Raw genomic sequence first — 23,902 nt, 5'->3', positions numbered from 1 at the left:
AAGCAAAGAAAATTCAGGGTGACTGTCAGGAAACTTTTAATGGCTTTGTAAAAATGATTGTGAGTCTGGTCAGGGACAGCATACAAATAGGAAATAATTCCCAGCAGAGTAGTTTATTTTACTGTTGAATAGTTTTGTAGCAAACAAAGGGGTGGAAATTTCTCCTGGTTCAGCTGTTTTTTGATTGACAGTTTAGTGTCAGGTTACTCACGCTTTCTGTTATTTTGACAGGTTTTGTTGGGAGCTTTTACACAACGGCAAAGAATTTGTAAACAATTTTCCTATATTCAGATCCTTTCATCAACCTTAGGTCCCACTTTTTCCCACCTTTTCATGCCTCTCAAGTACTTATGTTAGGTAGTGTTTGAGTCTTGTGAAATAGGTTCTTGTCAAAGATGTTCAAGATATTGGGTTGGCCGAAAAGTGCCTTTGTTTTTTAAGTAAAAATAAAAGACAACATTTTTCATTTTCACCAAGAACTTTATTGAACAACGTATTCACCCTTTTGTTCCACTACCTTCTGCCATTTTTCAGGCAACTTCATAATTCCATCTTCCCAAAACTTTTTATCTTTCTGAGCAGAGAACTGTTGTAGGTGACTTTTACAGTCTTCCAGGGAATTGAAATCTTTTCCATTAAGAGAATTCTGTAAAAATGAAATCAATGGAAATCCGAAGGTGCAATGCCTGGTGAATACGGCAGATGAAACAGAACTTCCCAGCCAACCTGTAACAGTTTTTGCCTGGTCATCAAAGAAACATCAGGTCTTGTGTTATCCTGATGGAAGATTATGTGTTTTCTGCTGACTAATTCTGGATGCTTTTCATCGAGTGCTGCTTTCAGTTGGTCTAATTCGGAGCAGTACTTGGTGCAATGAATCGTTTGGTTTTTTGGAAGGAGCTCATAATAGAGGACTCCCTTCCAATCCCACCATATACACAACATCACCTTCTTTGGATGAAGATCGGCCTTTCGTGTGGTTGGTGGTGGTTCATTTCGCTTGCCCCGCGATCTCTTCCGTTCCACATTATTGTACAGTATCCACTGTTCATTGCCAATCACAATTGTTTTAAAAACGGAATGTTTTCATTACGTTCCAGCAGAGAATCACATGAGGAAATACAATCAAGAAAGTATTTTTGCTTAACTTATGTGGAAACCAAATATCAAAGCGATTCACATAACCAAGTTGGTGCAAATGATTTTTAACACTTGATTTGGATATTTTGAGTATGTAGGCTATCTCCTGCATGGTATAACGTTGATTGTTCTCAGTTGTCTCGATTTGATCGCTATCAACTTCAATTGGACTACCTACCTGTGGAGCGTCGCCCAGTAAGAAATCTCCAGTATAAAACTTCATAAACCACTTTTGACATGTTCGATCAGACACAGCACCTTCTCTGTACACTGCACAAATCTTTTTTTTGCATTTTGGTTGCGTTTTTACCTTTCTTGAAATAATAAAGCATGACATACCAAAAATGTTGCTTTTTTTCTTCCATCTTCAGTATTAAAATGGCTCCACACAAGTTCACCAATTTTGATAATTTTTTTTTTAAATGCACGCTGATATGACAGCTGTCACAGTACAATCTAACAAATTGTTTTGAATGAAGTTAAAGACAACTAAGCGCTACTAGAGGCATCTTATGGAAAAAACTGAACGGACCTATTTGACCAACCCAATACTTCTGAAGAAAAATGTTTGGTGTAGAAAATAATGTTTCAGTGAATTGATGAATGAAGGTACAATCCTGTACTGTGTTCTGGGCATGTGCTGAGGACAGATTTCTGCATTCAGGTTTGTGCTGCCTGCTGACGACTGCCATGGACACCACTGGTGGTCATCTTAGTATTATTGTGGTGCATTCTATGAAATGCAGTTCATTCAAACCCCCCAGAACTACCAGAAATATACACCTGATGTTTAGTTTTCAGTTTTTTTGCTTATGTCCTGGAAGCCTGTCACACTTGTACTGTTCAGAGAACACTACAATTCCCTGGTGTTCTATGTCCCTGATATTTTAGTGAACCTGGTAGCTTATGGACTGGATCTTAAAAATGAGTGGATCCTCCAGCTCCTCTGGAATTAGATCTGCAGTTTGGAAAAAAAAAAAACCCAGCAAACTACATACTAAGCTTCTCATTCCAAAGTGTTTTGGTTTTTGCATTATTTTCCAAGTTTTATGCAAGCAAGAAAAAACACCTACTATGGTTGTGCTGCCTGAGAAGAGTTATTGTGGTAGTCATTTTAGTTACTAAAAGACAAATGTGCTTTATGTGCTCTCAGTATTATCTTTTCATTGAAAGAAATGCTTAGGGGTGTTGACAATGAAAATTTTGTTGATTTTGTTTTATGATTATTAAATATATATGGTGGATGGTATATCTGCTGAAAAATAAATGTTTTGGTTTGAATTAGAGATTAAAGAGAGTATTCTAATTGAGCTTATGAGTTACTAACTGGAGTATACAAGTCAGTGAATTAGACATGATAATCTGTGATCAGGTGTAAACCATAAAACAAGTGACACATTGGAATCAGTGTTTATCATTATATCATTATCATTATATAAGTAAGTGTTTATCTTTACACATATATTTCATGTATAATTCAAGAAATCTCTCTTCTCAGTGGTTTTTCTAACTACAAATAAATTGAGAGAATTACAAAACCAATAGACCAGTGAATAAAAGAAAAACCTGAAACATAAATAACAAGCTAAATGACATTTCTTCTAATTGCCGTGTGTCTGCCCATACAAATCAGAGAGGCTTACGTATCCCTTCAACATTCACTTACTGAATGTTGGAAGGAAGAAACAGAAGATAATTTTTGCCTCCTTTATGACCATATAGCACAAAATGCACAATATTAACCAGAAGGTAGTTCTAGGGTAAAGGAGCAGAATGAAAAGGGCTTAGGCAGCTTAAAGGACTTTATAAAATTTGACCTTGATACCAAATTGAAAATAAAATAACCATTTCGAGTAACTACCTTTTTATCATTTTTCTAAGTTTCTGGTTCTCCACAAAGTAGAAGACTCCTTCAGTCTTGTGTAGTGGATTTGGTAGCTTTTAAAAAGCCCATGAATATGCCATGAGGGCAGCTCTTGAGGTTTTGAGAAGCTCTAAATATACTTTAGTGTGGCATAGAATGTCTGGTAAAGAAGTTTGAGATTAGGGGGATTTGGGAGGAAACATTTGACTTATTATGTACTTCTGCAGTTACTGAGCTAAGAATAGGTAGTGACAAATGAAAAGACTATATGTCACTATAAATAAGCATTCAAAGGCTTAATAAAATGTATTTTAAGGGTTATTTCACACTGATTCCTATACAAATTTAATGAATTTAAATATGTGCTATATACTGTTTTATTTAACTCTTTATATATTTATATATTTGACATAAATCTAAATATATAAATATGTAACATGAATATATAACATATATATATATATATATATATATATATATATATATATATATATATATATAAAACTTTTGATGCTAAAAGTAGTAGAGCATCAAACATTAATGTTACTCATAATATGGCTATATCCATGTTATCATTTAAGATATTCATTTGATTTTTATTTTCTAAATTGCAGGATGAAGTCTGTCCCAAAGCTGAAGGTGATGAAGTCCAGAGGTGTGTGTGGGCCACAGCTGTCAATGTCAAGGACAAGTTCATTTATGTAGCACAGCCAACTTTGGACAGAGTCCTTCTTGTTGACGTACAGTCTCAAAAAGTTATTCAGGTATGAATGACTCCTCCTTTTGAAAGTGGTTTTGAAGAATATTTAATTTAATGTAATAGATTTTGCCAGGTAACTACATGCATTGCCATTTGATTGCCATTGATAACTTGTTTCATTACTTGGATAACTAGAAAATATACACATTTTTTACAAACTGTCCTCTCATTCTTCTCCTTGAGCCTAAAGAATTGAAGAAGTAATTGAAATAGCTTTTGTTTTCAACAATTAGATTCCATGAATACCTCATAATTCCCACATGACCAGTTACACAAAAAAAAAAATCTTCACAATTGCTTATTCTGTCTAGAGCAAAGAGATTCCCAGTCCAAGGCCAATTAAGGTATTCTTAGTTACCATCACAGTAACAGTAGTATATCTTTCTCATGTGATTCCTAACAAAGGCTGAGACAATAATAGATTTACTGGATAATAGTAACTTAGTAGGTTTTACTATAGTAGTAGGACAAGTAATATGTGCATAGGTCAATGACAGAGAAAAACACCTATAACACGCCTTGCCATGTCATTTTTCCATGTTGCCATGGTCATGGTTATGAAAAACTATTCTGGTTTGAGTCATCACCTATTTTATGCCCTGCTCTTTCTAAGACTGTCCATCTTGGACAGTCTACTAGAACTCAGTCTTACAACAATCAAGGGGCAGTGCAGGATTTATGCCCGGGCAGTCTGGCTCCAGTATCTCAGCCTTTGACTGTTAGGATCTGTGGCTTCTCAGCTCAAAGGAATCTTAAAATAGTTTTGTGAGATAAGTATAATCTGTTAAATGGGAATAATAACTGTACATATCTCATAAAGTTATATTAAGGATTATACCAAATAATGCATACAAAGCATTTGTAGCAGAGTCTGGAATATAGAAGTGCTATTTACTATCAAAATTCTGACAGACAAAGGAGTCTAACCATTTCTTATATTTACAGAGATTTTTTTTTTTCTTTTGCATCAATATTGGTTTGAATTTGAAGTAGTTGTTAGTCCCTCTAATGTTGATTCCTGACTAGAACCAAAAAAAGTGTTAAGAAGTTCAAAATCAGGGCCTCTCATTCTAAGAGCTCTTAACAGCTCCACATGAATTCATCCACCCATCTATCCATTCTGTATACATTCATTAATTGCCTTATATGAGATGTGTTTGGTATTACAAATAAAAGAATCAAAAGTGTTTCTATTAGAAAGCTCTGATATCTCCAGGGTTACAAATTTACAATGGATAATTAGTCCAGTGGTTCAGTTTCTAATATGAGAATGAACAGAAGAGTCATAAGTAGAAGGATGAATAACTGTCTTCTAGAAAATTCTAAGGCCTCCAGGGTTACACAGTTCCCTCTGCACCCAATCTAATGGTCCAGTATCTTCTGTGAAAACATACTTTTTCTGTTTATTTTGCTTCCTATGTGTCTGTCTTTGAGACTGCTTGATTTTTGACCAGGTTGATTTTACTTTGACTTCAGCTGCAACATAGGCCAGTGAATTATAGGCATTCAGTCAGGGATTATCAAGACTCTTTCATTAGCATGTGTTAGCTACTAGATGTTCTTTCAGGAATAATCAGGCTGGTTTTTAAATTCAGTGTTCAAACTAGAAACCTACACTGACTGAATATGTACTACCTACTAGATATTCAAAAGTAAGAAAAGTTAATATCATTTATTATTCATGTAACTTCCAGCTTCAGACAATGAAGTAAAGTTTAAAATTAATAGAAAATATCAATAATGAAACATTCATGCAATGGTAAAAGAATCACATCAATTATATTATTTTTCTAAGTGCCTATAATGCCTATAAAAGAGCAGAATGTAAAAGACATTATACAAGGTTAAAATATTAAAATAATATTACAGTATAATTATGATTGTGGATATTTTCAGATAAGAATCTAACACATTTTTAGAAGTTAGAAACTTGGGCTTCAGTCCAAATGGGTTTTCCTTGTGATCTTGTTATGAAAATAATAATTATGCTTTATTACTCCTTCTAGCCATTACCTATCCAAAGGTAATCATTATGTGACTTTCTGTCACCATAAGTCAGTATTGCCTAATTTTGAATATTACAGAGATGGAAATATACAGTATTCGCTGTCTGTGTCTGGCTACATGATAATTGTGAGGTCATTTTTTTTGCATAGAGCTAGTGTTATTTTTTTTTCATTGCAGAAAAATCGATTACAGTTGATTCTCATTGTTTGTTGATTCTGTATTTAAAACTCACTCTCCTGAATTTATTTAGAACCACACAACCAATACACATGGTGTTTTGCAGACACTCAGGGACTTGTGCAGAGTGGGGAGAAATGTATGACCTGAAGTACATGTTCCCAGCTCAGGCTGGACAAGGAGACACCCCGACTTTTTTGGTTCAGCTTTCATACTGTGAACAAGTGTTTTTTTCATGGTCTATTAACTATTGAGTTTTCAAGGACAATTTTGCTGTTTAAAATGGCCCGCAAGTGTCATGTTGAAACGCTTGTGAAGGAAGGCCGTGGTGTGCCTAACGGTGGGCTTCATTCAGTCATGCGTCCCAACACTGTATGGCCCTGAGTTCAATGTTACTGGTTTATATTTTTAATATAAATTTATTTATTTATTTATTTGTTTATTTATTTATTTTTGGCTGCGTTGGGTCTTCATTGCTGCGCACGGGCTTTCTCTAGTTGCGGCGAGCGGGGACTACTCTTTGTTTTGGTGCACAGGCTTCTCATTGTGGCAGCTTCTCTTGTTGCGGAGCACGGGCTCTAGGCACGAGGACTTCAGTAGTTGTGGTGCGCGGGCTCTAGAGCAGAGGCTCAGTAGTTATGGCGCACGGGCTTAGTTGCTCTGAAGCATGTGGGATCTTCCTGGACCAGCCCTCGAACCTGTTTCCCCTGCGTTGGCAGGTGGATTCTTAACCACTGTGCCACCAGGGAAGTCCTCAGCGTTACTGTTAATTAATGAACAATATGTATTAAATAACATTTCTCTGTGCAGAAACACTCATGAAATTAGGTTATGTATTGATCAGACGATGAAATTCTTGTGACCAGAGACCAATAGGAACCTAACTATGCATTTCCTGTAGAAGCAGTGGTTCAGTGTTCAGAAATCCAGTGTTTACGGTGACTTTATAGAACAAATGCCATTAATAATGAGAAGCAAATGTATTTAAAAATATCAGACTTTATTTATACATTAACAGTAGAAAGGATAAATTCTGGAAGGAGATAATAGAAAGAAAAGGGAAATGTTGATAATTTGGTCAAAGTGAATGAGAATTTTCTGTAATATAATAAAGAATAATATATAGTATATGTATATAATAATATATACAATATATGTGTATATGTAATATATATTATATACTATATATATTTTTATATATTATTATATACATATACTATGTATTATTCTTTATTATACAACTTATAAAATATAATACAGTAAACTCTCAGATTTAGAAAGGATAATGAAACAAATGGAAAAAAAATCAATACCTGAATATATTAACATGACACAGACACACGTAAAGCCAAAAGGAAGATCTAAAAATAGGAGATAAACTACTATGAGAACAGCAGCTATTTTCTCAATAGCAATAATGGACACCAAAAGAAAGTGAAATAATATTATTAAAGGACTACGTGGAAATAAAATATACTCTGATATTATATGGTCAGTGGAAAAAAGTATATAATTTATTTACTGTATCAGATACAAAAAAATAGACTTTATCAACAAAATAAATTTAAACAAAACTGAAACTGAAAACTATATGCTTCAGGAATAAGGAAAATTAAGCAGTTCAATTTGATGTATAGTGAGCGAGTATGCTGGTAAACATAGGATCTACTAAACTACTAACTGTCAATAATAATGACATTCCCTGAATTTAAGTTTGAAATTTTTAAAAGAGTGAAAACACAGGACTAAAATAGCAAAGAAATGTTTAAATACTGTACAACAATATGTAAGCAGGGAAAGGGCTGATATTATTTGAAATATATATATTAAGATTTCTTATATTATTTAAGAATGGGAGTAATTACTGATTACCTATGCACATTAGGTATGTTTATTAATATTTCAAGAAACTGTGTCTTAAATATTGTATTTGTCTATGAAAAATGGAATTAAATGAACAACTTACTCCTAAATACAATAGGAAAAGAAGAAATAAGAAAGAGAAAACAGTAAGAATGAAAAAATCAGGACAAAAAGCTCTAAACAATATTATAGAATAAAACCAAATATGTTTATAATTACAATAACTGAGAATGGAGTAAAGTAATAGCTGATAATAAAAAGTAATGGACCTAATAATGAAAATGTAGCCATATGCAGATTATGAGATACACCCTAAAAATAAGAAAAAAATAAAATTTGAAATTTAAGGACAGTTCCAGATAATTTCGCCATATACTAACAGCAAAACAAAAAAGCTGATGTAAGTGAGAAATATTTGATACTTCTGTTCTTGATAAATCAACAGACAAAATTAATACTATATGCAAATTGAACATTACTACTATGCTTGAACTAACAGATACATGTATTAATTTTTGCATCTAGCACTAATTAAATATACATTATTACTAAATATTTCATTTTCTAAACCTTTTCAATATCATTTCATATCACCGTTCAGTCTGCTTTAATTAAATACAACACAATGCATAGTTTATAAACAACAGAAATTTGTTTCTCAAGGTTCTGAGTGTGGAAAGTCCAAGATCAAGGTGGCAGCATGATCATGACCTGGTGAGGGCCCTCTTTCTGGTTCATAGCCATTGCCATCTCACTGTGTCTTCACATGGGGGAAGGGACAAGCAATCTCTGTGGGGTCTTTTTTATAAAAGCACTAATCCCACTCATGAGGGCTCCATCATTGTGACCTAATCACCTCCCAAATGCCCATCATCTGATACCATCATCTTTGAGGGTTAGGATTACAACAAGTGAATTCTGGGGGGACACAAACCTTCAGACTATAGCATTCACTAAATGAAACACTTTTGAAAATGAACACATGCTGGGTTATAAATTTAGCCTCAAGAAATATTAATGAAATCATTTCATACTGATTCTCTGACACAGTGCTCGGCTATCAAAAACTGCAAAGTAAATTTAAAATGTCAATATCAATAACAAGTAATATTGATAATCATGATTAAACATGTTGAATCCAAGTAAGGCTGTCTTTGAAGGAATTTTGCTACTGTAATGAAAAAATAATAAATAATAGATTGAAAATAAAACATTTAACTAGATAATTTTAGAATTTAGCTGAAGAAAATCACAATAGTGTAAATGAAAGAAGGAAAGTAAAAATATATGTAGATAAAGACACAATGAAATGAATATATAAAAGCTAAAAATTGATTTATTCAAAAAAGACTAATTAAAAGGAAACTGGGAATTTTGGCAAAGAACAAGGACAAACGTCATGGTTAATACTATTATAATTGAATAAAAGAAGATAGCAATAACCACAATCCTAGCAGAGAGTAAAAGGAGCTAAGAAAGTATTAAGGTAAAAGTCATGGTAGTAAATTTGGAAATGTAGTGAGAAAGAACAAATTAAAGAGAAAATATAAGTTAATAACATATAATCCAAGAAGTAATCCAAAAGGAACACTTTTACGACAAATGAACTGATTTCAGATTACTAAAACAGAAAATTCTGTCCCAGATGGAATTAGAGGTGAAAGTTCTTCCAAACTTTAAAGTAACATTTTAGCAAGCAATTTGATGAGATCTAGTAATTTTAAAATGTGTATTTTCACTGTCTTCATGGCTGACTTCCTGTTTTACCCCTTCTACCCACTCTATATACAGTCTCTGCATATTCTCAGATTGTCAGCTATCAAAAACAAATCTGAACCCTGTCTTCATGCATCTTGCCTTGGGCCACCATTTATCAGCCTTATTGCCTCATTTTTCTATAGCTGCCTTCCATTTGGGGAATAGTAGGAATGGAGAGTAACATAACAGACTTCCCTATTGTAGGAAAAATGTGGGCACTTAATCCTTGGATCAAAAAGGCAGTACTGTGTCATGGGTTTGCCCACACAACTCTGGGGAGGTATGGGATGGAATTAAATATTGCCCTTCTGTCAATAAAAAGAAAAATTTTGAATTATAGGGGTGCTTGAATACCTCCCTGGAAAGAAGTAGAGTGAAGTAGCAGATGCAATGATTTGGGATGTTATGCAATGATCTATTCTATAGAAATTTAGAGACCACATTAGTTTAGAAAATGAAAATTTTCATATTGGGTGTATTCAGTCTAGCCATCTTTCTGAAAGGGACATTATTTTCTGAGGCCTATTGTTGACTATAAATATCAACCTAAAATTTTAGATATATACTCCATAAAAATGTCTTTTAAAAAATTAAAGTTTTCTATCTTTGAATTTGTCTAAATTCTTTTTTTTTTTTTGTAACCATGTATAATTTGAGTCTGTGAGCCTCTTTAGATGATGAAATTCCATAAGTCTACTAATTGTTGGCTGAAATAACACATCCCTGTATTTGTCTTAACATGACCTTAGAGTATGTGAATTTTAATGCTTGAAAGTACATGCTTAAAGGTGAATTAAGAATATCCTAATGACTCTACTTTTATACTTGAAAATAGGCCATTTTTAGAATTCTAAATTCCCTCAAAGTTTTTCCTAATTTAAAAACAACATGTAAATGATAGATTTAACAGATGTAGGTATTGAAACTTATGCTTTATAAATTAATAATCCAATTAATTCAAGTTTTAAAACTATTTAAGGAAAGAATATTTCTAGCTACTTAAAAAAAATAAAACTACTTCATTTGTGATGTAAAGCTTTATTTATATCCAAGGACAGAGTACACTCCAAGTCACCTGCAAGGTGCAAAGTTAGTTTTGTGAAAATTAAAACATCCTTTCTCAATTTGATACCTTTTCTCAACAGAGGCTGACTCAAGTCAGCCTTTTTTGTATCCAAATGGAGTTATACTTCCTGATTGTGTGCTGTACCTCTGTTTATTTCTTTCTTTTTAGCCTAAGTATATTATACAGTGGCAACTAAGAATAATAATTATAATCAAAATTTGGTTAATCATCTCCAAAATATGATAGAAACTAGTATAGAATTTTTTATAGGGTGGACAGAGATGGAACAGTGAAGTCCAAAACCAAATTGCCTTCTTTTTGAACAGAAAAAAAAAGTAGAAAAAAAAGAGAGAGAAAAAAAGAATAGTAAACTTATTTAAATTTACTCTTTCAAGTTTTCTTTTTCAGTCCAATTAAAGTGGATCCCTAGTGTTTTATACTGACCTTATCTAAGAAATCATATTTCTGACTTTCTTTTTTTTCTTTTGTATATATTTGAATGTGAGAATTGGTATTAAATGTGTAATTTTAGCACAAAACATTTTAAAAACTTGAACATTTTTACATTTTACTCTTAAAATGACAAATGTTTTCTTGACAACATGTTTTACAAACCTCATGAAAAATTCTCACCATAGGGGTATATTTGTTTTCAGTGGATACATTAATATCACTTCTATATGCAGCTTAAAAATAAAAGGTTACACATTTTTAATGGAATATATCACCTTGGTGTTGTTCTAAACGTCAAACGCTTATTACTTTTCTTGCCATTAATACTTTTTTGTAAGAATGACATGCAGGTGATATTTTCCTGCATAGAAGATTAACTAGTAAACAACTGACCTCATTTTGTCTTCTGTGGAGGAAAATCAGGTTCTGCTTGGATGCAGAAGTGGCTTATGGTAACACATCGGGTATTCTTAAGTGTCATCAGCAGTCTCCTCTAGCCCTTAGCACATTATCCTGAGAATCTACATCATTAGTTTAAATTAGGTTCACTTAATTAGCCAGCTGGTATTCTCCTTGTCAGACTGATAAACAAGCTGTGTTTCACTGCTCCTTCATGTCAAAGCTAAACTCCAAGTTCAGTGTATCTTTGTTGCTATTCTCACTACTTCGCTCTGACAAAATAACCCATCTTTATATAGGTTGACACAACTGGTCCATAACCAGTGTAGCATCAGTTTTAAATTATTCGTAGTTGGTGCACCCCCTCAAGGAATACTGATAAAAAAGACTTTAACATCTTTACTGCAGTATAATTCTTTAACATGGTGTGTTAGTTTCTGCTTTATAACAAAGTGAGTCAGCTATACATATACATATATCCCCATATCCCCTCCCTCTTGCGTCTCCCTCCCACCATCCCTATCCCACCCCTCTAGGTGGTCACCAAGCTGATCTCCCTGTGCTATGTGTCTGCTTCCCACTAGCTATCTATTTTACATTCGGTAGTGTATATATGTCCATGCCATTCTCTCACTTTGTCCCAGCTTACACTTCCCCTTCCCTATGTCCTCAAATGCATTCTCCATGTCTGCATCTTTACTCCTATCCTGCCCCTAGGTTCTTCAGAAGCTTTTTTTTTTTAGATTCCATATATATGTGTTAGCATATGGTATTTGTTTTTCTCCTTCTGACTTACTTCACTCTGTATGACAGACTCTAGGTCCACCCACCTCACTACAAATAACACAATTTTGTTTCTTTTTATGGCTGAGTAATATTCCATTGTATATATGTGTCACATCTTTATCCATTCATCTATCAATGGACACTTAGGTTGCTTCCATATCCTGGCTATTGTAACTAGCGCTGCAATGAACATTGTGGTACATGACTCTTTTTGAATTATGGTTTTCTCAGGGTATATGCCCAGTAGTGGGATTGCTGGGTAATATGGTAGTTCTATTTTCAGTTTTTAAAGGAACCTCCATACTGTTCTCCACAGTGGCTGTATCAATTTGCATTCCCACCAACAGTGCAAAAGGGTTCCCTTTTCTCCACACCTTCTCCAGCATTTAATGTTTGTAGATTTTTTGATGATGGCCATTCTGACCAGTGTGAGGTGATACCACAGTGTAGTTTTCATTTGCATTTCTCTAATGCTTAGAGATGTTGAGCATCCTTTCATGTGTTTGTTGGCAGTCTGTATATCTTGTTTGGAGAAATGTCTATTTAGAAATTCTGCCCATTTTTGGATTGGGCTTTTTTTTTATATTGAGTTGAATGAGCTGCTTGTAAATTTTGGAGATTAATCCTTTGTCAGTTGCTTCATTTGCAAATGTTTTCTCCCATTCTGAGGGCTATCTTTTCACCTTGTTTCTGTTTTCCTTTGCTGTGCAAAAGCTTTTAAGGTTCATTAGGCCCCATTTGTTTTTTATTTTTATTTCCATTTCTCTAAGAGGTGGGTCAAAAGGATCTTGCTGTGATTTATGTCATAGAGTGTTCTGCCTATGTTTTCCTCTAAGAGTTTTAGAGTGTCTGGCCTTACATTTAGGTCTTTAATCCATTTTGAGTTTATTTTTGTGTATGGTGTTAGGGAGTGTTCTAATTTCATTCTTTTACATGTAGCTGTCAGATTTTCCCAGCACCACTTATTGAAGAGGCTGTCTTTTCTCCATTGTACATTCTTGCCTCCTTTATCAAAAATAAGGTGACCATATGTGTGTGGGTTTATCTCTGGGTTTTCTATCCTGTTCCATTGATCTATATTTCTGTTTTTGTGCCAGGACCATACTGTCGCTTTGTAGTATAGTCTGAAGTCAGGGAGCCTGATTCCTCCAGCTCCTTTTTTCTTTCTCAAGTTTGCTTTGGCTATTCGGGGTCTTTTGTGTTTCCAAACAAATTGTGAAATTTTTTGTTCTAGTTCTGTGAAAAATGCCAGTGGTAGTTTGATAGGGATTGCATTGAATCTGTAGATTGCCTTGGGTAGTATAGTCATTTTCACAATGTTGATTCTTCCAATCCAATAACATGGTATATCTCTCCATCTGTTTGTATCATCTTTAATTTATTTCATCAGTGTCTTACAGTTTTCTGCAAACAGGTCTTTTGTCTCCTTTGGTAGGTTTATTCCTAGGTATTTTATTCTTTTTGTTGCAGTGCTAAATAGGAGTGTTTTCTTAATGTCACTTTCAGATTTTTCATCAATAGTGTATAGGAATGTAAGAGATTTCTGTGCATTAATTTTGTATCCTGCTACTTTACCAAACTCATTGATTGGCTCTAGTAGTTTTCTGGTAGCATCTTTAGGATTCTCTATGTATAGTATCATGTCATCTGCAAACAATGACAGCTTTAATTCTTCTTTTCTGATTTGGATTCCTTTTATTTCTTTTACTTCTCTCATTGCTGTGGCTAAAACTTCCAAAACTATGTTGAATAATAGTGGTTAGAGTGGACACCCTTGTCCAGTTCCTGATCTTAGTGGAAATGGTTTCAGTTTTTTACCATTGAGAATGATGTTGGCTGTGGGTTTTTCATATATGACCTTTATTATGTTGAGGTAAGTTCCCTCTATGCCTACTTTCTGCAGGGTTTTTATCAGAAATGAGTGTTGAATTTTGTTGAAAGATTTTTCTGCATCTATTGAGATGATCATATGGTTTTTCTGCTTCAATTTTTTTAAAATCGTGTATCACATTGATTGATTTGCATATATTGAAGAATACTTGCATTCCTGGGATAAACCCCACTTGATCATAGTGCATGACGATTTTAGTGTGCTATTGGATTCTGTTTGCTAGTATTTTTTTAAGGATTTTTGCATCTATGTTCATCAGTGATATTGGCCTGTAGTTTTATTTTTCTGTGACATATTTGTCTGGTTTTGGTATCAGGGTGATGGTGACCTCGTAGAATGAGTTTGGGAGTGTCCCCCCCTCTGCTACATTTTGGAAGAGTTTGAGAAGGATACGTGTTAGCTCTTCTCTAAATGTTTGATAGAATTCACCAGTGAATCCCTCCGGTCCTGGGCTTTTGTTTGTTGGAAGATTTTTAATCACAGTCTCAATTTCAGTGCTTGTGATTGGTCTGTTTATATTTCCTATTTCTTCCTGGTTCCATCTCAGAAGGTTGTGCTTTTCTAAGAATTTGTCCATTTCTTCCAGGTTTTCCATTTTATTGGCATATAGTTGCTTGTAGTAATCTCTCCTGAACCTTTGTATTACTGCAGTGTCAGTTGTTACTTCTCCTTTTTCATTTCTAATTCTGTTGATTTGAGTCTTCTCCCTTTTTTTCTTGATGAGTCTGGCTAATGGTTTATCAATTTTGTTTATCTTCTCAAAGAACCAGCTTTTAGTTCTGTTGCCCTTTGCTATTGTTTCCTTCATTTCTTTTTCATTTATTTCTGATGTGATTTTTATGATTTCTTTCCTTTTGCTAACTTTGTGGGTTTTTTGTTCTTCTTTCTCTAATTGCTTTAAGTGTAAAGTTAGCTTGTTTATTGGAGGTGTTTCTTGTTTCCTGAGGTAAGATTGTATTGCTATAAACTTACCTCTTAGAACTGTTTTTGCTGCATCCCATAGGTTTTGGGTTGTTGTGTTTTCATTTTCATTTGTTTCTAGGTATTTTTTGACTTCCTCTTTGATTTCTTCAGTGATCTCTTGGTTATTTAGTAGTCTATTGTTTAGCCTCCATGTGTTTGTATTTTTTATAGAGTTTTTCCTATAATTGATATCTAGTCTCATAACATTGTGGTAGGAAAAGATACTTGATACAATTTCAATTTTCTTAAATTTACCAAGGCTTGATCTCTGACCCAAGATATGATCTATCCTGGAGAACATTCCATGAGCACTTCAGAAGAAAGTGTATTCTGTTGTTTTCAGATGGAATGTCCTATAAATATCAATTAAGTACATCTTGTTTAATGTATCATTTAAAGCTTGTGTTTCCTTATTTATTTTCATTTTGGATGATCTGTCCATTAGTGAAAGCGAGATGTTAAAGTCCCCTACTATGATTATATTACTGTCAATTTCCCTTTTTATGGCTGTTAGCATTTGTCTTATGTATTGAGGTGGTCCTATGTTAGGTGCATAACTATTTACAATTGTTATATCTGCTTCTTGGTTTGATCCCTTGATCATTATGTAGTGTCCTTCTTTGTCTCTTGTAATAGTCTTTAATTTAAAGTGTATTTTATCTGGTATGAGGATTGCTACTCCACCTTTCTTTTGATTTCCATTTGCATGGAATATCTTTTTCCATCCCCTAACTTTCAGTCTGTATGTGTCCCTAGGTCTGAAGTGGGTCTCTTGTAGACAGCATATATATGGGTCTTGTTTTTGTATCCGTTCAGCCAGTGTATGTCTTCTGGTTGGAGCATTTAATCCATTTACATTTAAGGTAGTTATCAATATGTATGTTCCTATTACCATTTTCTTAATTGTTTTGGGTTTATTATTGTAGGTCTTTTCCTTCTCTTGTGTTTCCTGCCTAGAGAAGTTCCTTTAGCATTTGTTGTAAAGCTGGTTTGGTGGTGCTGAATTCTCTTAGCTTTTGCTTGTTTGAAAATTTTTAATTTCAGCATAAAATCTGAATGAGATCCTGGCTGGGTAGAGTAATCTTGGTTGTAGGTTTTTTCCCTTTCATCACTTTAAATATGTCCTGCCACTCCCTTCTGGCTTGCAAAGTTTCTGCTGAAAGATCAGCTGTTAACCTTATGGGGATTGCCTTGTATGTTATTTGTTGTTTTTACCTTACTGCTTTTTCTTTGTATTTAACTTTTGATAGTTTGATCAATATGTGTCTTGTCGTGTTTCTCCTTGAATTTGTCCTGTATGGGACTCTCTGCACTTCCTGGACTTGATTGACTATTTCCTTTCCCATGTTAGGGAAGTTTTCAACTATAATCTCTTCAAATATTTTCTCAGTCCTTTTTTTTTTCTCTTCTTCTTCTGGGACCCCTATAATTTCAATTTCAGTGTGTTTAATGTTGTCCCAGAGGTCTCTGAGACTGTCCTCAATTCTTTTCATTCTTTTTTCTTTATTCTGCTCTGTGGTAGTTATTTCCACTATTTTATCTTCCAGGTCACTTATATATTCTTCTGCCTCAGTTATTCTGCTATTGATTCCTTCTAGAGTATTTTAAATTTCATTTATTGTGTTGTTCATCACTGTTTGTTTGCTCTTTAGTTCTTCTAAGTCCTTGTTAAACATTTTTTTGTATTTTCTCCATTCTATTTCCAAGATTTGGATCATCTTTACTATCATTACTCTGAATTTTTTTTCAGGTAGACTGCCTATTTCCTTTTCATTTGTTTGGTCTGGTGGGTGTTTACCTTGCTCCTTCATCTGCTGTGTGTTTCTCTGTCTTCTCATTTTGCTTAACTTACTGTGTTTGGGGTTTCCTTTTCGCAGGCTGCAGGTTCATAATTCCCATTGTTTTTGGTGTCTACCCCCAGTGGCTAAGGTTGGTTCAGTGGGTTGTGTAGGCTTCCTGGTGGAGGGGACTGGTGCCTGTGTTCTGGTGGATGAGGCTGGATCTTTCTGGTGGGCAGGACTGTGTCTGGTGTTGTGTTTGGGGGTGTCTATGGCATTATTATGATTTTAGGTAGCCTCTCTCTAATGGGTGGAGTTGGTTCCTGTCTTGCTAGTTGTTTGTCATAGGGTGTCCAGCACTGTAGCTTGCTGGTCGTTGAGTGGAGCTGGGTCTTAGTATTCAGATGGAGATCTCTGGGGAGCTTTTGCTGTTTGATATTACGTGGGGCTGGGAGGTCTCTGGTGGACCAGTATCCTGAACTTGGCTCTCCCACCTCAGAAGCTCAGGTCTGACACCTGGCCAGAGCACCAAGACCCTGTCAGCCACACGGCTCAGGAAAAAAGGGAGATAAAAAGAAAGAAAGGAAGAAAAAAGAAAATAAAGTTATTAAAATAAAAAATTAAAAAATATATTAAAAATTGAAATATTAAAAATAATTAAAAAAAGAAAGAAAGAAGAAAGCAACCAAACCAAAAAACAAATCCACCAATGATAACACTCACTAAAAACTATACTAAGAAAAAAGAAAAGGACAGACCGTATCCGTATCCTAGGAAAGATGGTAAAAAGCAAAGCTATAGTGACAAAATCACACAAAGAAGCATACACATAAACACTCAGAAAAAGAGAAAAAGGAAAAAAAATATGTATATCTATATATTAAAAAAAAGGAAGAGAGCAACCAAATCAATAAACGAATTTACCAATGATAATAACCTCTAAATTCTGAACTAAGATAAACATAAGACCAGAAACAAATGAGATGCAGAAAGCAAACCCCAAGTATAAATTTGCTCCCAAAGTTCATCACCTCAGTTTTTGGACTGATTCATTGTCTATTCAGGTATTCCAGAGATACAGGGTACATCAAGTTGATTAAGGAGATTTAATCCACTACTCCTGAGGCTGCTGGGAGAGATTTCCCTTTCTCTTCTTTGTTCGCACAGCTCCCGGGGTTCAGCTTTGGATTTGGACCCGCCTCTGCGTGTAGGTCGCCTGAGGGTGTCTGTTCTTCGCTCACACAGGACGGGATTAAAGGAGCCACTGCTTCGGGGGCTCTGGCTCACTCAGGCCGGGGGGAGGGAGCGGTACGGAGGAGGCGGGACGAGCCTGCGGCGTCAGAGGCGTCGTGACGTTGCAGGAGCCCGAGGCGCGCCGTGTGTTCTCCTGGGGAAGTTGTCCCCGGATCACGGGACCCTGGCCGTGGCGGGCTGCACCGGCTCCCGGGAGGGGCGGTGTGGAGAGTGACCTGTGCTCGCACACAGGCTTCTTGGTGGCGGCAGCAGCAGCCTTAGTGTCCCATGCCCGTCTCTGGGGTCCGCGCTGACGGCCGCGGCTCGCGCCCGTCTCTGGAGCTTGTTTAGGCAGCGCTCTGAATCTCCTCTCCTCACACACCAGGAAACAAAGAGGTAAGAAAAAGTCTCTTGCCTTTTCGGCAGCTGCAGACCTTTTCCCGGACTCCCTCCCGGCTAGCTGTGGTGCACTAGCCCCTTCAGGCTGTGTTCACGCCGCCAACCCCGGTCCTCTCCCTGCGATCCGACTGCAGCCCGAGCCTCAGCTCCCAGCCCCGCCTGCCCCGGCGGGGGAGCAGACAAGCCTCTCGGGCTGGTGAGAGCTGCTCGGCGCCGAGCCTCCATGCAGGAATCTCTCTGCTTTGCCCTCCGCACCCCTGTGGCTGCACTCTCCTCCGTGGCTCCGAAGCTCCCCCCCCCGCCACCCGCAGTCTCCGCCCGCGAAGGGGCTCCTAGTGTGTGGACACCTTTCCTCCTTCACGGCTCCCTCCCCCTGGTGCAGGTCCCGTCCCTATTCTTTTGTCTCCGTTTTTCCTTTTTTCTTTTACCCTACCCAGGTACGTGGGGAGTTTCTTGCCTTTTGGGAAGTCTGAGGTCTTCTGTCAGTGTTCAGTGGGTGTTCTGTAGGAGCTGTTCCACATGTAGATGTATTTCTGATGTATTTGTGGGGAGGAAGGTGATCTCCACGTCTTACTCCTTCGCCATCTTGAAGGTCTCTAATACTGATAAATTTGTATCACAATAGGTATATTGGGATTATGAGGGAGTTAAAATTTATAGATCTACAAAGAAAAAAAAAAGAACTCATAGTATAAGTAAATTGTATCCTTATTCAATGTTTGAAACAATGTTATAAAATATTAAAGAAAAAATATCAATATCTTTATAAAGCTACAACAGATAAAAATTTTTTGTTATTACATTATGTAGTATATTTTCCACATTTTTACAAAGGAATAGGATAAGAAGATAATTCATCATGATAATATAACACTGAAAATGGTACTTACATGGGAAAATAAGAAATATGATTCTAAGATCTGAATATTTAGACTACTATTAATTACAATGACAAAATATTAAGTTATTTGAAAGATATTTCTGAATATGTCTCATAAATCAATAAATCTTTGGAAGAAGGTTTGTGGCTTAATTATCTGACTATCACCAGGCCAAGCAAAGGCTACTGTGTACAGAAAATTACAGTGTTTATAGGATGGAGAGAAATTTCCAAACTATAGTATCAGAAAATTTTATTTAAACAAAGTCTCACAGAATCATTCAATAGATCAAAAGTGAGCCCCTTTTTCTATTATGGGGGGTTCAAAGCACCTGCTGTGAATAAGGCTCGTTTCTGTAAGCTTCTCAAGGCAAAGTTTGAAAGCAATTTTTCTGGCAAAATAATATTGGTAGTCAAATGCAAATTATACTAAGTACTAATTGAGCATTCTATGCACATAAGGTAATTTTGAGGTGAAAGATAAGCATATGTGCAATGCTTTCTCCCAATCACATATTCTTGAACATTACATATTGATTTACATCATTTTTCTTGATAAATGCTCGACGGCTGCAGAAACAAAAAATATTTACACTAATGGTCTCCAAACGAAATGTATGCAACACAAGGGCAATGAAAGATGACTAGTTGTCGGAAGGGAATCCCAAGACATTGTTTATTTTTATTTTTACCTTAAAAAATCATATTACCTTTTATAAATATTTAACATATGGACCAAAGTTGGAGACCTGAATTTATCTGTATATTGGATGGTGGGCATGAAGTTATTTTGAGAGGAGAGTGAGAATTTTATAGTCTGGAGGGATGGACATTGGTACCCTTAGTCTTTTGTTTATTTTTATCTATACAAATGGGATAGCAATAGTGCACACATCAACAAAACAACTGTCAAGAAGATTAAAAAAATAATTTGTATTTGTAAAATATTTAGAGAAAAACTTTGTTCATAACAAGCCTAGTGCAGAGTGTAGTTGTTTTTGTTATATAAAGTAATAATTATGATCTTAATTATAATGCCTTTTGTCATGTTGTTCAATTTCGCAATTTGCTTTGCCCAATGAAGTAGATGTAGATGTTCATTAATTATATATTGAATACTACAATTTACAAGGTACTGTTCTAAGCACATAAGTGATACTATTGAGCTAAACAAACACAAAAGGCCTGCCTTCTTGGAGCCTAGAGCCCACTAGATAGAGACAGACAACAAAAAATAAGAATACTAAAAATGGTATGTAAATTCTACAATATGGAAAGTGGTCAGTGCCACTGGAAAAGATAAAATGGCAGAGCAGACCAGGTGGGATTGGGAAAGTTAAAGATGAAGGGAAGGCTGGTTACAGTATTAAATAGAGTGGTCATGCTGGCCTCACCCACAAGGTGAGTTCTCAGCAAAGGTGTCCAAGAAGTAGACACTGGGTTATCTGGGGAAGACGGTTGGTTCTGGGGAAAAGCCTCCAAAAAGTAGAAGTGTGATTGGCATGTTGGATGAACAGCAAGGAAGCCAGAGAATCTGGACTGGAGCCATTGGGGGAGCCTGGAAGGTGAAAGATCTGAGAAAGAAGACCAGGATCAACAGGTCATTATAAGGGCTTTTGGCTTTTACTCTGAGGGAAATGAGAAGACACTGTGTTTTGAGCAAATTGGTACCATGATCTGCCTAATGCTCACCAGAAAAGAAAAGAAAACAAATCACTCTGACAAATCTGTCGAGAAAGTGGACGAGTAGAAAGTTGAAAGGTGGAAACCGGGAGATGAGGTTGGAGATTATAGAGGCCGCCTGTGTGGTCTGAGCAGGGCAGGAGCTGCGAAGGGCTCAGCGTTTGGAAGGCAGGTCCAGCCGGGGCGTGAGGATGGGAAGTAGAGGAGAAAGAGGGCCATCAAGGATAATAGACCCTATACAGTCTTTTTCAAAAATAAGATCTGTTTTATAACACAGGCTTACAGGCTTACTTGTGGCAAGAATTTCTTGTGTGTGTCAAATATAGTGCCTTTCTCTTTTTCAGAAGCTAATGGTCTAAATTGAACGTTTAGAGTAATTTCCAAAGTAGACCAGCAGATATTTTATAAAAGTCAACACCTGTAATTTATCCCTTTCAAATGTTGACCATTTAAGTAGGAAAATTTCTGTTTTTTGACTGAAAACTGGGTTATGGAAAGATGATCCTGAATACAGTTGTTTGCACATATTTTTGTCATTGTTGTATGATTTCCTTGCTGAAAACCATGTCAACATTTCCTCCGTAAAACGTGTTGGTTCTGCACACTTGAAAACTTGTAAATAGATTTTTTCTTTCAAATTCTGAAGTTGTTTTTAAAATTGATATTTTCTTCCTTCAAAAACGTATATCTTCACTTTTTTGAAGGAATTTAATTGTGAACTGCCTTCTGACACCTCCTGAAATATATTCTCTTAGCTTAACTTTAAAAAATACACTACCTTGTGTCAAATTGATAGCCAGTGGGAACCTGCTTTGTAGCACGGGGAGCTCAGCTCGGTGCTCTGTGATGACCTAGCGGGGTGGGATGGGGGGTGGGGGTGGGAGGGAGATGCAAGAGGGAGGGGATATAGGTACACATATCGCTGATTCACTCTTTTGTACAGCATAAACTAACATAACATTGTAAAGCAACTATACCCCAATTTTAAAAAAAAAAGGTAAATAAAAAATTGTCTCTGTCCTGCCATTTATAAAAGAAAATGTTTATACTTTAAGGCTCAATTAAAGCATCACTTCCTCTTCTACCCCATCCTGCTCTGTACTTCTTGCTCTGAGCTTCCAAGGCATTTGATCATTGTTTTTCTTTTGCGACACGCATCAAGTTATTTTAAATTCTTCTTTCACCCTCTCACCTATAAACCCTTCCAGGGCAGAGACTGTGATTATTAAAGTAAATAACCTCTTCTAGTTTCTTCATTTGCTAAATAAGGGCATTACATCTCTAAAACACTATAATGCTGTCATGAAAATACTCTAGTTCAGTTAGTTTTTCTAATAGTAGGAACAGTGGTATTTCCATCATGTTTAACATTCATCAGGCATACCTGAGCACTTTATATTTACTACCTCACCCAATATTTACAACGACCCTTTGAAGTAGGTGTTATTACTGTCTCCATTTTATTATAGAGGAAACTGAGCCACAGAAAACATTAGTAAGTTCCCAAGTTATTATTATTATTATTGTTTAAATTTAAGTGAAGACACTAAGATTTGAAGTCAGCTTCAGAATACATGCTCATAAGCATGGTGTATACTGCCTCTCAGTGATTTTCCCCTGGGATTGTACTGCTTATACAAATGATACTGCATATATTTGAGTCCCATGGGTTTCTCTTCACCCTCCAAAAGAAAAACACCCAAAAGAATATTTCTTATCTATGAAGCATAAATAAGAGGGCAACATATCCACACATTGTCAGGAATGAAACTGTCAACTAGGAGGAATGGTCTTTCATAGGTAGGGAGGTTCCCACTTTGGGAAAGAGCACAGACCCAAATCCCAGGCTTGCTGTTCACTGGCTGGATGACTACTGGTAAGATAAGTGTCTCAGTTTCCTTATCACATTTTGTGGGGACATTAACAGAACCTATGGATTGTGGTATGTCCTTACAAGATAATATTTATGAAGGGCCAAGTGAAAAGAAAAGAGATTTATAAGAGCTGGCAAACTGAAAATTTTTATTCAAATTGTTCCCTACTTTATAAAGTTATCTAAGGATCTTTGCTATTTTTATAACCATATCCTAACAATTGATTAACAATGAGGTCTTTTTGTTATTGCCTATTGAATTATTTTATCTTTAACATTTTAAATGCCTAAAGATTATTCCATGTTAAGTTGCATGCAAAATAGGCTATTATAATCATACATAGATCAGGTTTAACATATAAAGGGAAAAATATGAAAAATCAAAGGAATCTTACTGCTTTGTTATTAGTGTAATGATTAATGGTGGCTCTTTTGCTATATACCCATTGAAATTATTGATCAGTACATGAAGAATCAAAATGAAACATCTGGCATTCACTTGAGTACGATTCACCAAATAGCAGACCAGCTATTCCTCAAGCAATAGAACCATACAGTTATCCCAAATATCATCAGGTCTCAGGATAGTTATTCTAGGTTTGTGCAGCAATTCAAGACTATCATGGAGAATTCAGTCTCCTTTCACATTTCTCCTGCTAAATCTTCAAAGTGGTGGTTTTTCCTTCTTAAGCTTACTGTTTCATGACCTCAAAATGGCTTTAGAAATTGAGGCTTAATATACTCATCTGACAGCATTCAAAGCAGGAAGAAGGAGAAAGTGTGATGTGTGGACGTCTCCTCCTGCTATTGTCTCTTTCGATGGAAATGCTTCACTCTCAGAAATCATTCATCACATTAATCTTTACAATGTGTAAACTAGGATATGTCATGTGACTACCCCTCACCTCTAGAGAGTCTGGGAAATTTCA

General features: G+C 35.7%; 1 protein-coding gene across 5 annotated transcripts in view; it reads left to right on the top strand.

Moving 5' to 3' along the window:
• The window catches only part of FSTL5 (follistatin like 5), a 773,228-nt gene that overhangs the window by 682,646 nt on the left and 66,680 nt on the right, over positions 1-23,902 (top strand). For all 5 annotated transcript variants that reach the window (XM_007184135.3, XM_007184134.2, XM_028167007.2 and 2 more), the window contains one exon: positions 3,619-3,768. In XM_007184135.3, coding sequence (XP_007184197.2) covers positions 3,619-3,768 — 150 coding nt within the window. The remainder of the gene's footprint in view (positions 1-3,618; positions 3,769-23,902) is intronic.

This window comes from Balaenoptera acutorostrata, chromosome 5 (assembly GCF_949987535.1).
Source record: "Balaenoptera acutorostrata chromosome 5, mBalAcu1.1, whole genome shotgun sequence".
Taxonomy (NCBI): domain Eukaryota; kingdom Metazoa; phylum Chordata; class Mammalia; order Artiodactyla; family Balaenopteridae; genus Balaenoptera; species Balaenoptera acutorostrata.
Note: the sequence above shows the minus strand (reverse complement) of the source record. Positions and strands in the feature narration are given on the sequence as shown.